The sequence below is a fragment of the Sapajus apella genome, unplaced genomic scaffold (assembly GCF_009761245.1).
Source record: "Sapajus apella isolate SASKATOON/1434 unplaced genomic scaffold, GSC_monkey_1.0 scaffold29, whole genome shotgun sequence".
In the NCBI taxonomy this organism is placed as follows: domain Eukaryota; kingdom Metazoa; phylum Chordata; class Mammalia; order Primates; family Cebidae; genus Sapajus; species Sapajus apella.
In genome coordinates this window covers 24,430,328-24,453,583 of record NW_022436969.1, presented here as the reverse complement: position 1 = coordinate 24,453,583, position 23,256 = coordinate 24,430,328, and the positions used below count along the sequence as shown (strand labels likewise).

The 23,256-nt window shown below is 49.7% G+C and overlaps 1 protein-coding gene across 15 annotated transcripts in view; it reads right to left on the bottom strand.

The window, feature by feature from the left end:
• The window catches only part of LDLRAD4 (low density lipoprotein receptor class A domain containing 4), a 413,526-nt gene that overhangs the window by 15,261 nt on the left and 375,009 nt on the right, over window positions 1-23,256 (bottom strand). For 14 of the 15 annotated variants that reach the window (XM_032293506.1, XM_032293508.1, XM_032293513.1 and 11 more), the window contains one exon: window positions 15,414-15,568. In XM_032293506.1, coding sequence (XP_032149397.1) covers window positions 15,414-15,568 — 155 coding nt within the window. Of the gene's footprint in view, window positions 1-15,413; window positions 15,572-23,256 lie in introns of all 15 variants that reach the window. The other variant, XM_032293517.1, reaches the window with a different exon arrangement.

Genomic DNA, 23,256 nt, shown 5'->3' with positions numbered 1-23,256 from the left:
AAAAAAAAAAAAAAAAGGCTGGGCACAGTGGCTCACACCTGTAATCCTAGCATTTTGGGAGGTAGAGGTGGGCAGATCACCTAAGGTCAGAAGTTCAAGACCAACCTGGCCAACATGGTGAAACCCTGTTACTAAAAATACCAAAAATTTAGCTGGGCATGGGCATGATGACAAGCACCTGTAATCCCAGCTACTCAGGAGGCTGAGGCAGGAAAATTGCTTGAACCCAAGAGGCCAAGGTTGAAGTGAGCCAAGATTGCACCACTGCACTCCAGCCTGGGCAACAGAGCAAGACTCCATCTCAAAAAACAAAACAAAACAAAACAAAAGCTTTATAAAATTCAACTTTGTGATAAGCTTTTATTTTCCTTTTGGCTTTTTTTTTTTTTTTCCCTAAAAGGAAATCTGTATTGTGAATGAATACAGTGGACCATTGAACAACATGTGTTTAAACCTGTCTGGTCCACTAAAAAGCTGATTGTTTTCAACCTAATATATATTCATGAGATGTAAAAGTCTCTCATAGGGAGGGGTCCGACCTTTTCTGTCCGTGGGTTCAGCAGGACAGACTGTGAGGCTTGAGCATGCTGGGACTGTGGTATGTTTGGAAGTCCTAGAACCAATCCCCTGAGGATACCAAGGGACAGCTGGGCCTTGCTGTTTGGCATTTTCCTACGAGTGTAGTCACTGTCAGACAATCACTCCTGTTTGAACATCTCTGAGTAGGATGAGAACATTTTTCTTTTGGGTCTATAAGGCTGTGGGCAGAGTCTTGACAGAAGTAAACATGCCAAAGGCAGAGGTCTTCCTGTGACAGTCCCTAGCCGATATCCACAGAAGGTACAGTCACACACACACACACACACACACACACACACACACGAGCATAGCTGTCTTCTCTGCTAAGTACACTTGGAATTATAACGTTAGTCTAGTGCTCTGGCCTCTCTGGCTTGCCCCCATGGGCAGCTCCAGTGAGCACAGCTGCCCACACCCAGGGACCACACTGAGGGGCTGGCTAGTCAAATGTCTCTACTGAATCCAGACTTTTAATTCCTACATCTATGAAAAAAGAACACAGAAGGGTTCCAAATCTTGCAGGTTTGAGGACAGACATTTTCAGACTCCTTTACACTTGAGCATTCTGTTTCATATTTTCTTCCTTCTGAATGGTCAGTGAAAGGCCACACTAACAGGCAAACTCCTCACAAATTCAATCTGCTTGACACCAAAACACATGCATTAAAGAGAAAAATATCACCTGATCTTCCCAATAATTGTCTTTATGGTGCTGAAAATCAACATGTGTTATTTGCAGATATGGAGCACAGTGACTGAATTTTTTTCCTTTTAAATCGGACCATTTGGCACTTTTTTGGGGGGGAAGTGGAAAATACTCCTAATGTTATGGTATTTGGAGGTGGAACCTTTGCTAGGTAATTAGGTAATGAGGGTGGAGTCTTCATGAATGAGATCAGTACCCTTATAAGAAGAGGCCGAGGGCTAGCAAGCTCTTTCCACAAGAGAAGGTGGCAGTCTGCAACCGGGAAGAGTTGCCTCATCTGAACCCGACCGTGCCATCACTGTGGTCTCTCATGTCCAATCTCCAGAATGAGAAATCAGTATCTGTTGTTTATAAGCCACCCAGTCTATGGTACTTTGTTCTAGCAGTCAAATTAAAGCTGAATTTTAAAGTTTCAGCTCTTATGTTTATGTCCATTTTGAGTTAATTTTTGAATGGGCCCAATGTCACTCTTTTGCATGTAGCTATCCAGGTTCCCCATCACCACTCTGAAAAAGCTGTCTTTTTTTTCCATTGAACGGCGTTGGCATCCTTGCTGAAAATTACTTGACCATATATTTGAGGGTTTATTTCTGGACTATCCTATTCCATTGGTCTATATATTTGTCTATATCCCAGCACCACACTGTTTTGATTACTACAGCTTTGTAGTAAGTTTTGAAATCAGGAATTGTGAGAACTCTAACTTTTCAATTATATTTTGAGATTATTGTGGCTATTCAGGGTCCCTTGAGATATCATATAAACTTTAGGATGGATTTTTTCCCCCTATTTCTGCAAAAACCTTCATTGGGATTTCAAAAGTGTTTACAATGAAGTCTGTACATTGCTTTGAGTAGTAGTAAGTTCTTAAAAATAGTAAGTCTTCCAATTCATGAATACAAGATATTTCCATTTATTCGTATCTCCTTCCATTTCTTTCAGCAAACTATTTTTCAGTGCACAAGTCTTTCACCTCTTGGTTAAGTATATTTCTAAGTATTCTGTTCTTTTTGATACTATTGAAAATGGAATTTTCTTTATTTTCTTACTGACTTGTTCATTGTACATGTAAATAAATGCAACTGATTTTTGCATGTTGATTCTATATCCTGCTACTTTGTCAAATTCATTAGCTCTGACAGTTTTGGGGTTATTATTTTTTAAATAGAATCTTTAGGGTTTTTACACATAAGATCATGTCATCTTCTAACAGAGATACTTTTACTTCTTCCTTTCCACTTGAAATGTCTTTTATTTCTTTTTCTTGCCTAATTGCTCTGGCTAGAACTTTTAATTAATACTATGCTGAATGGAAGTAGTGAAAGCAGCCATCTTGTCTTGTTCCTGGTCTTAAAGGAAAAGCTTTCAGTCTTTCACCATTAAGTATGATGTAAGCTGTGGGCTTTTCATAGAAAGCCTTTGTGATGTTGAAGTACCTTCTTTCCATCCTACTTTGTTGAGGGTTTCTATCATGAAAAGATGTTGAATTTCAACAATACCAATGGCAGTGGTGGCCCATCTGGAGCAGCTGCTGAGAAGATGCTGAGAAGGCATGGCCAGGGCTGTGTACTCCATGGAGCCGGTGGGAGCTAGGAATGGGTGGGAGCCCTGTCCCCTTCTGAGATGTCGGGGCAGGAGCCCTGCCCTCCTGGGCACAGCTGCAGCAACCCAGATGCAGCTGCAGACCCAGGCATCCCTGTGCTCTCAGAGGCCTGGGAAAGTCCCCCTTCCCCTACAGGCTCAGAAGTGCCTGTTTCTGCTGCCTGGCCTCTCCCTGCTGCCTGGCCTCTTCCCGCTCCCAGTGCGTGCTCCAATTTTGGAGCAAAGTTGAGGCTGAGCGTGGACACTGTCACAACTTGGCCAGGTGTGTGTGCACTCAGGGTGATGCTGACACACCAGCCCCCTTCGGACTTTAGGTGCTGACAAGCATGGGGGGGAGGCTGAGATGGGGGTGGGCTGAGGGTGGCTCTGCGTGGGCCTGCAGGTGTCTCTTGATTCTAACAGCCTGGGTGCCATGTATATGACTGATGACAGCAGGAGGCAGACAGGCTCCTGGGCAAAAAGGTGTGGGTCCCTGGTGAAGTCCCACCTTCAAGCCAGGGATGGTCTGAAGCATGGGGCCAAGCTGTCAGTTCTGAGTGGAGTCCACAGACCACAGTAAGAACTCATGATGCTTTTTCTGGGCCTTCCCTTGACCATCCATGGACCAATCAGCATGCACTTTCTCCCTTCTGAGCTCATTAAAAATCCTGGATTCAGTTAGTCTTGAACAGACATCAGATCAACCTGCCAGTGGATAGGAGCTACTCACTGCAGGTCTCCTCTCCACTGACAGCTGGACATTTACTGCCATGACCTGCCTGAGGAAAGGAGCTACCCATTGAAGGACACACATTGGGATGACCTGCCTGGGGAGAGGAGCTACGTACTGTGGGTCTCTTCTTTGCTCTGAGTTGGACAGATGTTAGGGTGACCTGCCTGCAGAAAGGAGCTACCCAGTTTAGGTCTCCTGAGAGCTGTTCTGTTGCTTAATGAACCTCCTCTCCACCTTGCTCACCCCCCAGTTATCCATGTACCTCATTCTTTTTGAATGTGGGACAAGAACTTGGGACCTGCTGAAAGGTGGAACTAAAAGAGCTGTAACACAGAGCTGAAACATGACCCTCCACTCACCACACTGTGGTTGACCAGAAGGAAAGAAGAGCTGCAGCCCTTTGGGGAGCCCATACTTAGGTCTCTCTGAACCAGGGCTGTGATACCCTCTTTGGGACTCTTTGGTTCCTCGTGTCTCCAAGCTTCTAGGTGCCATCACATTCCCCTCATCTAGAAGCAGGTCCCTGCAGCAGATGCTGCATGCAGTGTATCTGGTCCAGCCATAAGCATGTGGAGCTGCCTGCCCTGCTGTATCACCTAGCATGCCTGGCTGTGTGCAGTGGCTGGACCTCGCCCTCACTCACTCACACACCTCTCACTGCTCTGTGCCTGGCTTGCTTTTGGCAGGTGTGGGAACTGGGCCAGTAGTATGAGCTGAGAGCAGCCTGCCAGGGCAAGTGGGCAGGATGAGCTCAGCGGGCACAAGCAATACTCAGGCAGAAAATTCAGCCACAAAAATTTCTGGCTGGCGAAGCAACACCCCAAGGATCCTGTGACAATACTATTTCTGCATCAACTGAAATGATTGTGTGATTCATCCCCCCAACTTCATTCTGTTAATGTAGTGTATGACACTGACTGAATTTCATGTATGGAACCATCCTTGCCTTCTGGGAATAAATCCCCACTCGATGATGTATAATCCTTTTATATTTTTTTAATTTTATTTTTATTTTTCAATTTCTTATTTTTTTGAGATAGAGTTTTGCTCTTGTTGCCCAAGCTGGAGTGCAGTGGTGTGATCTTGGCTCACCACAACCTCCACCTCCAAGGTTCAAGCGATTCTCCTGCCTCAGCCTCCCAAGTAGCTGTGATCACAAGCATGCACCACTATGCCTGGCTAATTTTGTATTTTCAGTAGAGATGGGATTTCTCCATGTGGGTCATGGCTGGTCTTGATCTCCCGATCTCAGGTGATCTGTCTGCCTCGGCCTCCCAAAGAGCTGGGATTACAGGTGTTAGCCACTGCACCCGGCCTAAATTTTACTTTTATTTATTATTATTATTTTTTTGAGACAGAGTCTCGCTCTGTCTCCCAGGTTGGAGTACAGCGGGGCGATCTCAGGTCACTGCAACCTCTGCCTCCTGGGTTCAAATGATTCTCCTGCCTCAGCCTCCTGAGTAGTTGGGATTACAGGCACGTGCCACCGTGGTTGGTTAATTTTCATATTTTTGGTAGTGACAGGGTTTCACCATGTTGGCCAGGCTGGTCTCAACTCTTGACCTCAAGTAATCTGCCTCCCTTGGCCTCCCAAAGTGCTGGGATTATAGGTGTGAGTCACTGTGCCAGGCCAGTATAATCCTTTTAATATACTGCTGAATTTAGTTTGCTAGTATTTTGTTGAGGATTCTTGCATCAATGTTTACAAGAAATATTCATCTATGGTTATCTTTTTCTGTTGTGTCTTTGTTTGGCTTTGGTAGCAGGAATTTTGGCCTCATAGAATGAGTTAGGAAGTGTTGCCACCTCTTCAAATTTCTAGAAGTTTAAGAAGCGTTGATGTCAATTATTTAAATGTTTGGTAGAATTCACCAGTGAAGCCATGTGGTCCAGGTAGTAGATTTGAGACTATTGGTTCAATCTCCTTACTAGCAATAGATATATTAAGATTTTCTATTTCTGGCCCGGTGTGGTGGCTCATGCCTGTAATCCCAGCACTTTGGGAGGCCAAGGTGGGCGGATCACTTGAGGTCAGGAGTTCGAGACCAGCCTGGCCAACATGGTAAAACCCCATCTTTTTTTTAAAAAAAAAAAAAAGATTTTCTATTTCCTCATGATTCTGTCTTGGTAGGATGTTTCTAATAATTTTTTCATTTCTTTAAGTTATCCAATTGGTTTGCATACAATTGTTCAAAGTACTGTTTTATAATCCTTTTCATTTCTGTCTTTTTATATCCTTTTTTATCCGAACAATACATTTCATATTAAAGTACAGTAATCTGCAGCTATAACTTGCTGAGGATTCCCCTGTGCTGCTCCATGGGCTGCCCTGCATCCCTGTGTGCAAGGCTACACCACGCCTGGAACCCTCCCGGGCTTATGCTCTCAGCTACACTCTCCTTTCCACACACACAGAGGATCCAGGAATGATCAGATATGGGGTCTGGAAACAGCCAGGGGGAACACTGAACACTGTTTTCCAGCATGTGCTTTGCAACCTCTCAGAGAGCTGGAAAATCCATTTAAGTGGGTCATAGCCAGCATTCCAAAAAAAATTAAATAGAATAAAAACGATCTGGGCACACTGTAAGTATTGTTTTGTAAAACGTCTGCCTTGACTGCGTTATAGGAAGCTTTTGTGTTGCTATATAAAATGTATTTCTTACCATTCTTCATGGTTAAATACAGATTGAAGGCTTCTGAATGAAGCCAGTTATCCCTCATTTAGAGGGGGGAAACTGAGGACAAAGAGGGTGCATTCCTCTCTAGGTGCCTTGTCCAGTCTGCAGTAAAGCGAGGCTGCTACCGGGTATATTGACGCTACCCAAGCTCTAACCACTCAGTGAATGAATGTATGGCCTCAAATAGTTGGAAATCTATTTTTCTCCTGTTTCAGGGTGAGAATTTCAAAGAAGAGGTGAAACTGATCTTTGGATATTCGGCAACATCTTTGCCTTCTGATAAAATCAATTTTCCCTGTTTTCTCCCTTTTCTCATGCAGCCCCACCACCATCTCAGTATTTTATCACTACCATCCTGTCCACTCTAGATGGCAGTCACAGCCTGGATGTGAAGCCAGCAGCCCTTGATGTCAGAGACTGCACCTCCCCCTTTCTTCCTCCCAGGGAATCCATCATCAGACTTCTAAGATTCAAGATCCCCCAGCTCTGCTCAATCTAGGGCACATCCCTTAAGAGAAAAGACAAATCATCTAGGAAGGTCTACTGGGAAGAAAGGAAAGGGAATCCTTTCTATTTCTAGGACAATGCAATGGCCTGGGGGTGGGGGGGGAAGCGGTACGGAGGTGCCTCTCCCAGCTTGCTGCTGGGGATTCTGAGTAATCGGACTTCAAGAGGAATCAGCCTGGGAATGAGAAAGCTCCAGGCAGCAGAAAAATGTGGAACCACACAAGATCCAGGCAGGCTTGATCTTGATCTCAACCCCAGTTGACTCGTCTCATGTGTGAGAGGAAGTCAGGGCTCAGAGGGGAGCTTCTGTGACCTTCACTCAAGGTCACAGAGCTGCGGGATTTGCCCAAAGCCAGACTCCAGCCTGGTGAGCCTCCCCAACAAGGGCCACCCAGAGTTAGAATCACTAAGAAAATTTTTATTTTTTATTTTCCGGAATAAACCACACCAACTTTTAAGGACTAAGCAAAAAATAAAGCAACATATTTTACTACTAGATTATTAATGCTAATGCCTTATATATTTAAAAGATTACTATAAACTTGTTTATAAAAACTTTCATACATTTTATTTAAAATTATTATTTTAGCCACCATAGAAACGATGTTGAAATGAATTACCTGGGAGTCCATATAGATGGCCAGATCATTACTACCTTCAGCATCAGTTTACATGAACAGAGGATGTTTCGCAATTGCAAAGGTAATACATGAATATATTCTTATCATAAAAGTTTTACTGCACAGACCGGGGTTCCTTTGTTCATGCCTCCTCCCCAGGCACAGCCGTCAGTTTGCTGTGGATCCTTCCTGGTCATTCTCTACAGGTCAGTTTGTAACTCGGACGTCAGCCTCACTGAGTCGTGCCTGCCTTTGAACCAAAATTCTATCATTTGGTTTGATCACCCATATCATGCACAAGACTTAACTCTAAATGGATTTTAGCTAGTGCCAAAAATCAAATCTATCCCCAAAGAGGAAGTAGGGGGAAAAAAAAGGGAACGTTTGCCATTGCGGGGAAGCTTTTAAAAAAAGTTTCCCTTGACTTAAAAAAAAAAAAACAACAAAAAACCAACCAAAAAACCTAGTCAGCTGCAGTGGCTCATGCCTGTAATCTCAGGACTTTGGGAGGCTGAAGTGGTAAGCTGGCTTGAGCCAAGGAGTTTGAGACCAACCTGGGCAACACAGTGAGACCTTGTCTCTACAAAAAAGTTTAAAAATTAGCCAGGTGTGGTTGTGTGTGCTTGTAGTCATAGCTGCTTGGGAGGCTGACATGGGAAGATCACTTGAGCCTAAGTGTTCGAGGCTGCAGTGAGTTATGATCATGTCGCTACACTCCAGCGTGCACAACAAAGCGAGATCTTGTCACTTAAAAACAACCCCAAAACCTGACGGTAATTCCCAAACGTTCTGAGCAGCGGCAACATTGGTAGAAGGACAGTAGAAGGACTATTTGAGACACTGTCACTTTAAAGACAAGCCTCAGCTCTTCAAAAGCTCTGCCCACTGTTGTTCATGTGGGAATCTGCAAGGACCTGGGGTCCAGCATCCTTACACAGCTTCCACCTGGCCGCTTGGCCTCCTGTTTCTCTTAGTTGAAGGGAGACGTTCTCATTTTGAGGCAATGTGAAGTTGTCTATCCTCTAATGCTTCAATTAGACAGAGCAAAAACTTCCAAATGACCTGATAACACCAAGTCCTTGCTCACTCAGACACTGTGCGGCCAACTCATAGGACCCTGAGCTCTTGAAATGCAGTTTCCGTGAAATGCAATAATGGAGAGCTGTCATTGGACAAAGCAGACACACACATCTGGTCTGCAGTGCAGCAGGGTCTGCCTTGCCTGCAGGGAAACGGTCCCCCACTGTTCACCCCAGCAGTGATGCCAGAGGAAGCCTGTGGCTCTTTTCTTTAGTCTGGAGTGTAGAGACAGACCACATACAACTGCATCAGTAAGCCCTTAGTCCACTCCTTCAAGCCTTACTGAAAATCGTTCCTTTCCATCGTTTTCCATTTGCTTTTCTAAACACATGAGGTGGGCAAGAGCGAGAGCAGCAGGGCACAGTGAGTCAGCCCTCCAGACACAGCAGGAATGAACAGCAGCACTGAAACCCCTGCTCCCTGTTCCCGCTGAGGGATCCCACTGCCTGTGGGTTTCTCAAACACCCCTGAGCCTGAGGCCCATCTCAGAGCCTCTGTCTGCGGAGGAGGGTACAGCGACACTGCCCAGGTAAAGAAAGGCACCCCCTACACATGGCACACCCAGAGGTCCCCTCATCGTGGATTCCAAGCCCCAGCATAGCGGGCTCCTGGCTGTCAGCCACCTGCCCAGGACCGTCTGCCCTCTGGCCACTGTTGCTCCCAAGGCCAACAAAGAGGCTGCTGGTGGCAGGGCGGAGCCTCAGATAGCAGGGAGCCCATGGCCACCGCTGTCCCTCTGGCTACAGGCTTTAGCCACAGAGGAGGCCCCTGCTTGGGGAGATGACTGGATAACAGTGGCCACTAGTGACCATGTCAGGCTGGCACAGGACACGCGGTGCACTGCTGACCCAGACATGCGGCTTAACTCCTAACCAGGCAGGAACAGTCTTTACTTCTACAAGGACTTTCTCGTCCATTTTTCTGGAAAACAGTGGCCCTCTCAGTCTATCTTGTTCTTCAGTTTTGTGGTAGAAGCCTGAGTGCAGAAGAACATTTTCTATGAAAAACAGCCCCCACATGCTAACCCACAGATGGCAACGATGCTGCCCATTGTTGAAGGGTCCCCAGCGAGAGATGGGTGACATCCTGGGGAGCACAGGCCCCCCCATGGCAGCTACCTCATAGCCCCTGCCTCAGGGTGTGGCCCCATAGGCTGCCTTTTCAAGAGAAGATGGACATTCCAACTTTGATGTGAAACCTCCCAAATTTAATTTAAATTTTATTTTTATTTTTTGAGATGGAGTCTTACTCTGTTGCCCAGGCTAGAGTGCAGTGGCACGATCTCAGCTCACTGCAACCTCTGCCTCCCAGGTTCAAGCGATTCTCCTGCTTCAGTCTCCCAAGTAGCTGGGATTATAGGCATGCACCACCATGCATGGCTAACTTTTGTATTTTTAGTAAAGATGAGGTTCCACCATGTTTATCAGGCTGGTCTCAAACTCCTGATCTAAAGTGATCTGCCTGCCTTGGCCTCCCAAATTGCTGGCATTATAGGCATGAGTCACTGCACCCAGCCCCAATCTTTAAAAGCTAGATCAGCTTAGGTCAGAACACCCTGTGGGACAAACCACATACACAGCCATGCTCTAGGCTAACTCTGTCGCTTCTGCAGAGAGGAACTTGTGGGATGGACTCACCCCATATCAGGGCACTGTGGATCTGAGGAGCAGGAGTTTCTGCATCAAGAGGGCTGGCAGCCACCAAGTGCTTGTCCTCCTCCCCAGCAGTCAGGACCCCCTCCCAATGTCTGGCCTGGGGGAAGCCTGGAGGAGCCTGGCTATGCTGGGTGGGGCCTGGCTGTTCCTCCTGGCTATGGGAACAGGCACCTGGATTTTTACAACCGATTTAATCCCTGTAGGAGTTGGTAGTGAAGACATGCCTGATGTGATTTCTTTTGTTAACTTTTTAATTGAAATTGCTGTTTCTATAGGTCAAAAATGGCTGAATGTCCACAATTTCGTGCTCTTCAATCTGGGTAAAGGTCCCCGTCCCTCTCCTGCCTCTCCTTCCATCCACTGATGGCCACCCCTTCTGCTTGCATGCCATCTGCTGCCCTGGGCTGTCCCCACAGGCTGGGCTGGACCCTCTGGGCCAGGCTGCAGGCAGTCATAAAAGGTCACCTAGGCTCTCTCAGCTCTAGCAAGAAATGTGCCAGCAACTTGTTCAAACAGGTCTCTGTCTGTGTCTGGAATATTCATGCCCCTTTACTGTTTTCCCATAACTAAGCGGTCTAAGAAAATGAAAAGAAATATAGACAGTCTCAAAGCTCAGAAGTCACTCAAACCAGGCTCCAGAGATTCAAATTCAAACACACAAGGATTCAGATTCAAACCCACCACTGCTATCTGCCATGATATAAGCATTTGCTTTGCCTGTGACGTAATTTACATTTGGGTTGCTAGTTTTCATTTTTATCCAGAAATGGCTACTTTCACCACAGTCAGGCCCAGCAATGTCCCTGGGCTCCCCTGAGACACACAGTGTCTACTGTGCGGCGACAAAGGCTAACTGGCTTCAGGACGCCCATCACGTTCATGCGGCATGCATTGTCCCAGGCCAAGGGACCCGGGAGGAAGGTGCTAGCATCAGGAGGATGCTGGCGGAGAGGAGGAGGGCCCTGGAGGTGGGAGGGGGTGCTGGCCGAGGCGAGTAGGGCTGCTGCTCCTCACCTGCACAGGAGCACACCCCATGGGACTGGGACCAGAACTGGCTGAGCCGGTCACTCCCTCAGGAAAGGGGCCACAGACGGCAGCGGGGCAGTCACCACTTCTCAGAAGGGGACTCTCCGAAAGAAGCAGGGAAGCCAGGGCCACTGCGACGCTATCTGGTTAACCTTGGTCTGGCCCTTCCTTGTGGTCAAAGGGACAACCTGTGGAGGAGGCAAAGGGCCGCTCACAGCAGGGTGGGAAACTTCCACAACCAAGTAAGGCTGCCCGCCTGCTCATCCTCCTCAAAACCAAAACCCAGTCCCATCCTACTGCCTCACGCTATGTTTCCACCTCCACTCTCCAGGCTTCCAGCAGAAAGATGGAACAATTAGTTTAACCAGAGTGTGAAGCCAAATCACCTAAAAGTTGGTTAATTTGATGCCCAGCCCTTCTGGCATCAGGTTTCAAAAAAACAGCATTTTTGAACGCGCTCACGCAGCCCTCGGGTGGGTCTCTACTAATGGGCCCCCATAGGAGGCGCCCCAGCAACACACAGGCTCCGAAGAAGGCTGTCCCCACAGAGGGGATGGGAGGGACACACACCCTCAGCTGCCTACTAGAGGGTGCTGGGCTCCCAGGGCCTCGGGTGCTGAGGGAGGAAGGCCTGGGACATCGGTGCTGAGAAGGAAGGGGTGCTTAGCAGCTTGCAGGGGCTCTGATAATGGAACGAAGCCATGAGGGTGGCAGCACCTGCCCACACACACACCTCCTCCCCAGTGGCCTCACCCAGGAGCACAGGCCCGCACAGCAGCACAGGGATCCCGGAGGCGGAGGACTACCAGGCTCTGCCAAGAGGCACAAGGCCCTCCCTGCCATGCCAACCAGCCAGCCGTTTCTGCCCAGCCCCTTCCAAGCCCCTTGGGAGGGGGCTACCTGACACAGGCAGTCACCTAGGGATGGGGAAGCAGGCAACTTGGAAGTGCCCTCACCAACTGCACATGGGTCAGGCCAGGCTGGGCATGGAAACAGAGGAGACGCAGGTCCTCATGCCTGCCCCAAACACCTCCCACAGCTCCCAAGCCTGACACTCTTCCATCCCAAAGTCACAATCAGCCAGCCAGGCCCCCACCCTCCCCCAGGAAGATGGAGAGAATGGCAGCAGGGCCTTGGCCTCCGCCAGGGAACTGCAGGTGCTGCTGGTGGCAGGGATGGGGCATGGCCACTGTTTCCTGCTCCTGCTCGGTGCCCAGCTCCTGGGGGGCATCCCCTGAATTAACTGCATAAGCAGAGGAGGCAGGAGTCACCAGGGGAAACTGTTCTCAAGGCAGAGTCCCAGACTGAACCCCAAACTTGTACTGCTGGGAAGTAGATGCTGTGGATGCCTCAGAGCCGGCCTAGGGAGACTCCCTCATGGCAACAGGTGGCCTCTTCTATCAGTGAAGCACCCCCGTGCCAGGCAGTGCTCAGCACCTGGTGGGACCCGCTCCTCCGCCTCAGCGCTGCTTACATCCCTCAGATGATTCTTTGTTTCGGGGCCTCCCGCGCACTGTAGGACACATTGTAGGACCCTCCTCCCCCCGCTTATGATGCCAGACACTGCAAATGTCCTCTAGACATTTGGCAGAATCATCCCTGATTGAGACTCCTGACCTGAGTGTAGAAGAATCAGATCGCTCCCCCAATACTGCGCAGGGGAGCGATCAGGGAATAGGCATTTCTTAAAAGCAGCTAGGGGGAAGTAGGGAACTAGAAGGCAGGAAGCCTGTCTGCGTGGGGGCATTCCTGGGGTGAGAGGACCTAGGTGAGGGGACCCTCACGGCAGAGAGGGGGAAATGGAGAGCACGGCCACACCTACAGTGTTAGCGAGGCCTGAGTCTGTGTCCAGGAGAGAATGGAGAACCTCATCAGCTGCCACTCTTTTCCCTTATGGGGAACCATGAACTAGGCTAAGAGACCAGTTTGGGAAGTGGAGCAAGGGCCTGGGCTGGGCTGCCTCTGGTCATTGAGCTGGAATGCATCTTGCGTTTTATGAGACATCACACAGAGCCCTTTGCTAAGCTGTGTAGAAGCCACAGGAGGGACAGCCCCACCTCGAGGAGGGACAGCTTTCAATTCCAGGTTACTCAGGAAAAAAAGCAGAAATATCGTAGCAGCTCAGGACCTCAAACCATGCTGTGTGCAGCCGGCATCTCTGCAAGCGCCAGCGCAGCTCCCGAGCAGAGCTCTCAGGGGCAAGACTGTACATGCACATTAACAGAACCAGGCCCAGACAGGGATGTGGACCTCTGTGGATACAATTCACTGGCTACCAAATGTCTTCACCTGCCACACAGTGTGCAGACCTGAAGGGACCTCTGAATGTCGCTTCATCACCTTCCTGATTTCAGGGAAGGGAGGCTCTGCTGGTGGCCAGTGGCGCTTCCCAGGAGAGGACGTCACACAAGCCCGCCACAACGACAGAGAAGACACTTCTTTGACACGTTTTGCTTTTCTGCTGTGCCTTTTGGTCGGAAAAGGTGTGGCTGGCGTACAGGTTCAGGACACAAGGTGCTACCAACAGGGACTGCAAGGGGGCTGGGCATGCGCCTGGGGCAGAGGAAGGAGCTGCGTGACTCGTGCTAGGGAGAGAGAAGCCAACACCGGGGCAAGTCTGGAAGATCAGGGAAGACCCAGGCAGGGGATAGAAAAGCTCCCTGTGTGCCCACACACAGAGACCCCAAGCGTTCCGGAGCTCCTGGAGAGAAGGCCAGGGAAGGCTGTGCCTGTTTCCACCAAGGCCAGGGGTGGTGTTCACAGCCTGTAATACATTAAGACAAAGCAGCCACGTCTTAGCCTTCTGTGGTTCTGAAACTGCTGTTGTGCTGAGATTTTCTCCCTGTCCTCTCTTGAAACAGAGGAATCGCATACACTGTGTGTTTGGAACTTCAGAAGAATTAGTCCACCCTCTGTCCAACAATTTACAGGCATCAGGATGCCAAAGCATTCAGTGCATCTCGACGGCGCAGCTGCTGAGGCTTGAGGAAGGTAAACAGCAGGGCCAGAGGGGCTTGTAGACTAGACTGAGCACCCGAAGAGAGGGCAGAAGGCGCAAGAGAGGATGCAGTGGCGAGCGGAGGAAAGGGCTGTCGGGGTGCACACCTTCCCTGGCATCCCATCTCCTCCTTGAGGCTGCCGTGTCCAGCCATCGCCACAGTCTGAACGTAGCACTTGGTGGCACCAACCCCTTCCCTCTCCCCACTACCTGCAGGAGCTGCAAAGCAGAGAGCACACCTCCACTCTGCCCATATGGATGGCTGCACCAATGGGCCCAGTGAAGTGTGAGCCTGCCTTCCTGAGAGGGGTCCCAGCGGTTTAAGGGAAACCACTCTAGGAAACCCACCTGGATGGCTACACCCTGCACCCTGGACAGCCTCCCTAAGTCAGGGCAGGAGCAGGAACTGCACAGCCCTGGTCCTGAAAAGGGATGCCTCTCCTGTGCTCAGCAAACTGCAGGATTCGGCCATGCTGCCTACCACTGAAGCCAAGGATCAATAAGCTCGCTGAATTCACTGCTCCTAACCCTCTGGCTGGAAGCAAAGCCATCAAAATCACAGCCTGCAAAACAGGCTTAGGACAGGATGCTCTAGCAGCCCCTGGTCTCCCAAGTTTGATCATAGAGCAGTTTGGCTGATTATCTGTGTTTTACTTTCCAGAGGAGGAAGCTGGTTTGGGGCAAGAAATAACTGGAAACTTAAAATTAACCCAAGCTGAGTGTGTACCCCTCTACAACCCCACCGCTGATCCCCTAGGAGGCTCCCATGGCCTCAAGCTCCGGGTGTTCTCCAGCTCATGGCACCCAGGCACTGCTGGCATGTTTAGTGACAATGAGTGTGTGATTTGTCCCAGAAGAACCCTCAGGACCCAGCTCAGGACAGGACTTTACAACACGATGTATCTCACAAGTGCACTGCCAAGCCAGAGGAGCCAGGCAGGAGGGAGCACCATGGCCGGCCCCAACGATGCACGGCTCCAAGGCTGGCAAAGCCACACACTGGGCAGGGGAGGCCTGGCAGGGGCCAGGCGGGCTTCTGGGAGGACTGCCATGCCTGTTTCTTGACTGGGTGCTGGTCACACCGATGTGTTCAGTTTGTGGGGACTCACTAGGCGGAACACTTAGAGGTATGCTTCACCCTGTTTTTTAAATGTCAACTGAAGGTGCTTCCAGCCTCTGAACCCTGATGGGCTCCTGAGTCTCTTGCCGCTGCCTGACTCTGGAGCCAGGGTGGCCAGGGTACTCACCTGTGGCAGCCTGTCCTCCCGTCTCCGGCTCTGGCTCGGGCGGTTGATGAAGGACCGCGTGGAGACTTTGTAGTGGTTCAGCAGGCAGACGATGACCACCACCATCACCGTGACCACGACGACAATGATGATGATCTGGGCGAACTCCAGCTCCGCTGCCGTGAAAGACAAGAATGGTTAGCCACCTGGCCCCTCTGGCCCCGCCCCGTTCTCCAGATATCGCCACTGTGCCAGCCAGCAGGCCCTGAAGGCCTCTTGCACACATCTGGTCCTCAGAGGCCACAGAAGACAGCACAACTGTCCCACTTTAGGGAAAGAGACATGAAGGTACAATTGGGAGGCCAAGCAAACCTGCAGCCAGGGAGCCGGAAGCCTGTGCTTCTGGCCACACCTGCCACTGGATCCAGCCCGCTGCCTGGGCCACGGGAGGACTAGGGTGTCCTCAGAACATCTAGCAGAAAGGTTGGCCTGAGAGGGTACTCTTCCCTACAGACCTCTGCTCCCCAGCATCTTCATCCCACAAACCTTGTCTCTGCAATGCTAGAATGAGAGGCCCTTATGAAGGTACGTCTATCCACCCACAGACCTCTGGAAGTGCTGGCTGTAATAATCCCTGCTTCCCACATGGGGACATAAGTCCAGGCCAGAGTGTTGGCCCCCGTCAGGTCTGTGGGCAGGCCCCTGGGTGCCACCTTCTCCTAGAACATGAAAAGCCCGGGGCTCCCATCACCTAGACCCTCTTCCTGCCAGAGGACACCCTCCATCCCCCACCACAGGGAATGGAGAAAGTCTCCCCAAACTGAAGCTATTTCTTCAATGTTAGTGCTCTAAAAAGTTAAACCCGTCTTTATGGTTGAGTGGAGTTTCTCAGAGCAATCCCCCAAGGGACCCATACTCAAAAGGAAAAATCACATCGGCCCCTTCCCTCCAAGGTTGTGGCTATGCAGGTGAGTTAGGAAATGTTGTTTCCAGCACTTCAGGAGTGGTCAGGTCTCCCCTGGGTTTCTGACACCACCACTCCAAAGATTCCCCAAATGCTATTGACACACACTTCACACGTGAGTCCAGCAGCACAGAGTGACTTCCAGTCACAGCGTGTTGGGCCAGCAGCTGGAAGCAGGTGAGTTAGACCCCTGTTTCAGGAGAGGAAGTAGGTCAAGGGCTCATGGGGGACCTGGACCCACTTTCTGGCCCCCTCTCCCAGCCCATGGCTCTGCTGCCTGCTTCATTCCTAGTCCCCCACGCTGGAAGGAAGTAACTGTCCATGCAGTGATGTAAACTCAGAGCAAGGGGCTCGGGGATGCTGTGAGGAAGACAGTGCAGGAATCTAGGGGTGGCATCATGTGGGACATGACACAAGGCTGGAGGAAGAGGAGAGAACACCATTAACTGCACTGCCCTGGGCTCACAGCACACATGCACACACATACACATCACACACATATGTGCACACTTGCGCTGCAGCAGGGCTCAGGCCCTGGTCAGTGGGGAGGTGTATCTGTCAGTGCATCTGCTCCTATGTGGGGTGATGCAGGCCAAGACCAGGTGGTGCTTCCCTAGCAGTTACGGCTGCGTGCGTCTGCTGTCCACACCCTGGGAACTGAGGGTGAGGGTGGACGAGGGGCTCTCTGGATTCCTCCAAGTCCTACCCTTTGAGACTGCCCTCCGCTTCCACACTCAGATCCCAACACCTTAGGGACTGAGGGTGGGAGTGGAGGGCAGCGGGGCCCTGGGGCCTATAGGAGAGGGGCTGGTGCCTTAAGAATGGAAAGCGGAGTGTGTGGGAGGCCGATGGCTGAGCTGTGCACAGCGAGCAAGTGGACCTGCCAAGTGCCCCCTGCCCCCAAAGGCAGGGAGAGGCCAGGTCAGTGGGAACAACACCCTTCCCTGTGGACACGGACAAAGCCATGCTCAGAGGCATAGAGGCCATGCCCCGAGCAGCTCCCCGAGGCTGGCAGTCAGTGAGGCCTGTTGGCCCTGCCCCAGCCAAGGGGCTGCTATTGCCCTGGGGTCCCCTGTGACCTGTCGGCTGAGTGGTGGGGACTCTAGGAACCTGGTGCCCGGCCCAGCCTCGGGGCTTGAGTGTCTACTTCCTATGGGAAGGAAATGTCCAGCAGAGCTGCCACACTTATATGACACCCCCACCCCCTGACCCAAGAGCTCCCCAGGGCTTATCAACAATTTTCATGCTGGGGGCTTCCTGGGAAGACTGAAAAAGCTTCAAGCAGGGGCTTGGGCCCTTTACAATTGGGTTCCAATGGAAATGTGACCGTATTTCTGCTCACAGGCCACGGGAAGTATGACACGCTTGTTTACCTAGGAACACAGTCTTTGACTCTGCCCCTGTGCGTAACCTTCCTGTGTCTGGGACACCCTGGCCTTGACCCTGTGTTTCTCAGGACCCTACCCCCACACACCATGTGACATCTCCCAGGCTGTCTGGAGCCCCTACTTTGTCCCTCCTGACACGGGAGGCAGCTAAGTGGCTTCACTGGTACAAGGTGGATTGATTAGACTCAGCACCCCCGGCTGAGAGAAGGGGCTGGGATGTGTGGCCCCGCTGGGCTCTGTCCAGCTTCATGGGTGTGCTCTCTGTGAGAGCAGCCACCGCCAACAGGACAAGGCCTGCACTGGCTGCAGAGTGCCTGACTGCGCCTCCAGGAGCCCTGAGGGTCTGTGCAGGGGGTTGGCCACCAGCCTGAGGAGATCACCCAGGGACAAGCATGAAAGGAAGCAGAGAGATTCCGCTCAGGACAAAGGCAGTGAACACAGTGTAACGACTGAACCCCAAATAATGCCTTGTTTACCAACCCTTATTTTTATTTTGTGGTTCAATAGCAGAGTATTCACAAATTACCTTTCAAGTTAAAGCATACCCTGGGATTGCCAAATGTTTTCTTTTCAAGAGAACTTCATTGCTTTATGGACATGGAAACAGGAAAATCATGGTGACAGGGGAGGTACACAAAGTCCTGCAATGGATCAACTCTTCCCTTGGAGGACGCCTTTCTAGGTCATCTGTTCTTGAATATGGAAAGCTATGCAGATAAGCATTTGCAGCAAAGCAAATCAAATTATGTTTTCATAAGTCTCTGGGCATTTTTTACATATTTGTGTTTCATTTGAAAAGAATTTTCATTACAAAAATAATGAAAACTTGAAAATTTAAATCATATAGAAGGAAACAGTGCAGTGTAAAGTCTCCCTTCCCAACCCACCAAGCCCCACTCTGTCCCATGGGAAAGCCCAGGCCCCCGTTGTATGTGTCTGTGTTTGCTATGAAATAAAGGCTTTCCTCTTTTCAGTTATTGGAATCGATGTGCAAATATCTTGTTTGTTTCTTTTCACTTAATACATCACAGACTTCTTTAAACAAGAACACACATGCACTGGCCTCGCTCTGTCTGGCGGCTGTCTGTTACAGAGGGCACACATACTGGAATTTGCCTTCTCCAGCTGGTGGCTGTTCAGGCAGCTTGCTTGTTTTCTTTATTCTCTTATGACCATAAGATCGCACGTGTACATGTGCAAGCGTATGGTTGGCACACGTTTGTCAGTATACTTGTAGGAAAGACTCCTAAAAGTGACATCTGTGGGCCCAGGGCATAATCACTTTTAATCCTCATGGCTACTGAGAATCTGCCTTTTGTAAATGCTGCACTAGTTTAGGCTAACCCAGAAGGCACGTTCCCTACGCCCTCATTCACAGTGGAGACTCACCCTTTTAATTGATGCCAATTGGATAAGCAAAAATATGTGTTTCGCATTTTAATTCATATTTCTCTAATTACTGGTAATTTCAGATCTTTCCCAATGGTTATGGTAATTTGTATTTCTCTTTTTCATAATCATATTAGTGTGTTTGTAGTTTTCTCATTTATTTCCTATGTATTTATATGAAAGCTTGACATATTATGGTTACACATCTTTGTCTGTTACGTGTTGCAACTATTTCCCCTAGCCAGTCATTTCTTTAAACTTTGCGGTGGGTTTCTCTATAGATGCTACACATTTTTATGCATCAAACACTCTCTTTTTCCTTTATGGCCTCTAAACTTCCTGTTTGATTGGGAAGGTCCTCTTCAATATTCGAAACATATTTTTTCTTCTAAGATTTTTGGAGTTCGTATTTTATGTTAGATCTTTATTTGCTCTGGATTTTATTTCTCTTTTGGTCTGAGACAGCACATGGAACACGCAATATTGTCTGAGAGGCATGCATCTTTTGAGCTAATATCTTACTTAAAGATTCAGGCAAGGATGAGAACGATCTCAGTTGTATGAAACAGTGCATGGAATTACTCTCTGTAATACTAAATTCCAGGCTGGGTGTGCCTGGAATCTCAGCACTTTGGGAGACCAAGGGGGCAGATTACTTAAGGCCAGAAGTACAAGATCAGCCTGGGCAATATGAGACCCTATCTCTACAAAAAAGAGTAAACCCCCCACCACCTTTCTTTTGAAGGGGACTGCTTTCTTATAAACCTGCACACTCGGGACCTGCGCTGCCCTGCTGGGACACCTGCACCGTGCTGTTGCCCTGAGGCTTCAAAGGTGTCAGGCACTGGCTGTGGCAGGTGCATCTACAGCACAGAGATGAGCAATGGCCCTGGAGGTTCACAGGCACCTTAGTGGCATGGAACTCACCTGGGGCAGGTCGAGGTCACAGGTGTGCTCAGAGGCTGTGGGAGCAGGAACAGTGTTCCCAGGAGCCTGCAGACTGAATCGAGTGGCCCTGCAGGGTGCCCTCGGGTGGCAGCAGCCTGATGAGGGCCTGAGCCAGGAGAGTACTCTGCCGAGAGCAAGAGAGGCAGCTCTTCCTGCAGGCGAGAAAGACCCAGGGATGCTTGGGTCCTAGAGACCACTGCCTCACAGCCTGGCCATCTCACTGCAGCAGCTTGGTCCATGGCTACAGATGAGGGTGGCCTGTGGTGCCCCTGAAGCCCTCCCCTGAGGGTGTCAGGGCCTAGTGTGGGGCCCCACAAGTGCAGCAGACACTTGCTCTGGACTCTGGGAAAAACCCATAAATGGAACGAGACCTCCTCGTCTTTACATCATGGGAGCAGAACACTAGCAACTGAAAAGACAGTGTTGTACTCTCTTCAGGGCCACAAAGCCTCTCCAAACAGGGCCCAGGGTATCCTCAAAGTGAAAACTGCAGTCAACAGGTTCTCGGAAACATGCGTGATGATTCCCAGACCCTGGAGCTCTGCACTGAGATGCCGTTTCCCTCCACGACCCCCTTCAAGCTCACGAGGGGGTGTGTGGCAACCCCCACACCTGTCCTCCCACACCCTTTCAGTCATTTTAAACAGGAGAATTCCACTAAACACCCACAGCCTGTTTTCACGTGGCAGGGCAGGGTGGTGGCTGCGGTGTGTGGAGCCCAGCATTTATAGAAAGGAAAGATGCCTGGGGTTTGGGTTTTGTTTTTAGGGGTGGGAGAGGAGTGGGCTGGAAAGGGGAGGCTAAGAAGAGAATGAATTCTGGAAGAACCGTTAAAACAGAAAGTTTAGAAAAATAAAACCTGCAGAAATAGTAGTATTCTTAGAAGATTAATAGGATGCTCTGGGCTTCCAAGATGCCATGCACCTAACACATATTCTGAACACAGACCACTGCTCAGGTTTCCCTGGTCAACAGCAACTGATGTCCACAGAAGAGTGCCAAAGCAAGGCATGCAAAGAAAGAAGTTGAGGCCAAAGTCAAATGTTCACACGCCCTTCTACAGTGCTGTAGTTCATGATGCTGTAACAGATGAGTCAATGCAATGGAAATACCGGATACTTTTTAATACATCTAGCCTAAAACTTACAGGAAGGCATCCTAGCACCTTCTTTTATTATTGTACAGCAGTGACAGTGACGACAGTGATGATGGCATCTCTCTATTTTTATGGAAACATCTCCAGGAAATCCCAAGCTGCACAGTGGAGAATTACAGGAACAGAAGAAGCGGTGTGAAGTCTGTCGGTCTCTTCCCTGGTTCAATGAGGAGCTGAACTGAATCATACTAGAGGCATGAGTGTCTGCACTATTTTTAAAGAGCTCTGGGGAAGTGTGGTTGTCCCACCTTAGGCTCCTAATATAACACTCATTTCTATTTGTGGACTGGTTAACACCATCTTCCATTTGGTCTTTCCTCCACTAATACATTATCCTTCACTGAAGTTCTATTTCTACATGTTTAATTATTTTTAAGCTCCAGATGTGCAATGTATGCCCTCCAAAACCCTATCATGGAGCAGGAGGCAAGGTCTGGGCCCCTCATGTGTTCCTGTCTTTCCCTAGGCTGAGTAAACACCTTGGCAAGAATCCAGAAAATATTCCACGCGGAACACAGCAATGTCGCAGAATTGGCCGCCCACTAGCCATGAAACCCCCATCCTACCCTGCGTGGTCACTTCCCACCCTACCAACAGTAGCACCCTGCCTCACTCACGTATGTGCTGGTCTCTCCTGGAACACCAAGCCCAGGGCTGGGCTGGCCTGCTGCACAGCCTCACCTCCAGGCAACCCCTTCCCTCGCACACCTTCCTGCCCCACTGCTGGGACACAGACGCCGACCCTCCCACATGTGGCTGGGCCTGCTTGGCTTCTGCACAGTGAGCTTGTCGAATTTCCTTCCTGTCTCTGTCCTCCTCAGCAGAGACGGGCGTGGTGATGAGATGACAGCCTTAGGGGTGTCTTACTCTTTATTTATGGCTCTGTGACACTTTTAAAGTGCTGAATGTTCCTAAAGGCTGGTAAATTCTTTCCAAGTTCCTCCAGAGACCAGGCGGCGGTGGTGGCAGGAAGACGGGTGGGGGCAGGAGTTGGAATCTACTTAGACTATAATTGCCATGAGTTTGTGAACTGTTAGTATAAAAATACTCTTAGAGATTTTAATGGTTGAATGAAGATTCACACTCACTAAACACCATGGCTGAGGGGGAAAATTCAGCCTGTGTTACAAGAATGACTTCACAGCTTGAAGTTCAGAAGGAAAACAATAAGAGCTATCATTGTACTGATTACATTATGTATTTTGAATTTTATTTTCCTTGGAGGTGGGTTGGCTACTCTATTGGATAGTACAAGTAGAACAACAGAGAGGGAAAAAAGCCACCCCACAGAAATACCCAGGTTTTGGTGTCACCTTTTGGCTTTATCCTCTTTTAGAAGCTCTTTCCTAAGCCCTGATGATGGGTTCACTACCTCTGGGGACTCCCTGTGCAGCTCTGACCCCTGTTGCAGCACTTAGCACTGTCTTGGTAGTGTCTATTTTCTGGTCATCTTCCTCCCTAGAGGGAGCCCTAGGTCAAGGCCTTGCTCATGCGTAGTGTCTCAGCAGGTAGTGTGTGCCTGGCGCAAAGCTGGCATCCCCTATTTGGAAGCTGGTGGAGAAGACTTAAGAAGGAAGGGACCCCAATGGCCTGACCTCCTTCAACAGCATCTAGCACAGACACGTATTCTCCCAAACGCTTCCTGACGACTTCAGTGGCGCAGAAATTTTGCTGAAAGTTTTCATATTTTGCAAAAATTATTCAAAAATGACTACTCTAAGAGAGTGTGATCTGTCACTGAGAAAAGGCCTCCTGGTTGCTCTAAGCTGCCTGTTTGTAACCAGGTATTTATGTACATCATTTGCATGATAATAAAATGAGGAAACCATCCCTATGATCTGTCGGGGGAGAGATGAACGTGGAGGGCAGATGTGGCCCGGGCACAGCTACCTGACGCCTGCCCAAGGCCAGGTGCCTTGGACGGCACGGGCAGGCGGCAGGAGCCAGTGATGATTGGACAGACTAGGGAATCCCTGAATGCAGACTCCGCAAGCCCGTCTGGGTGGAGTGGCATCTCCT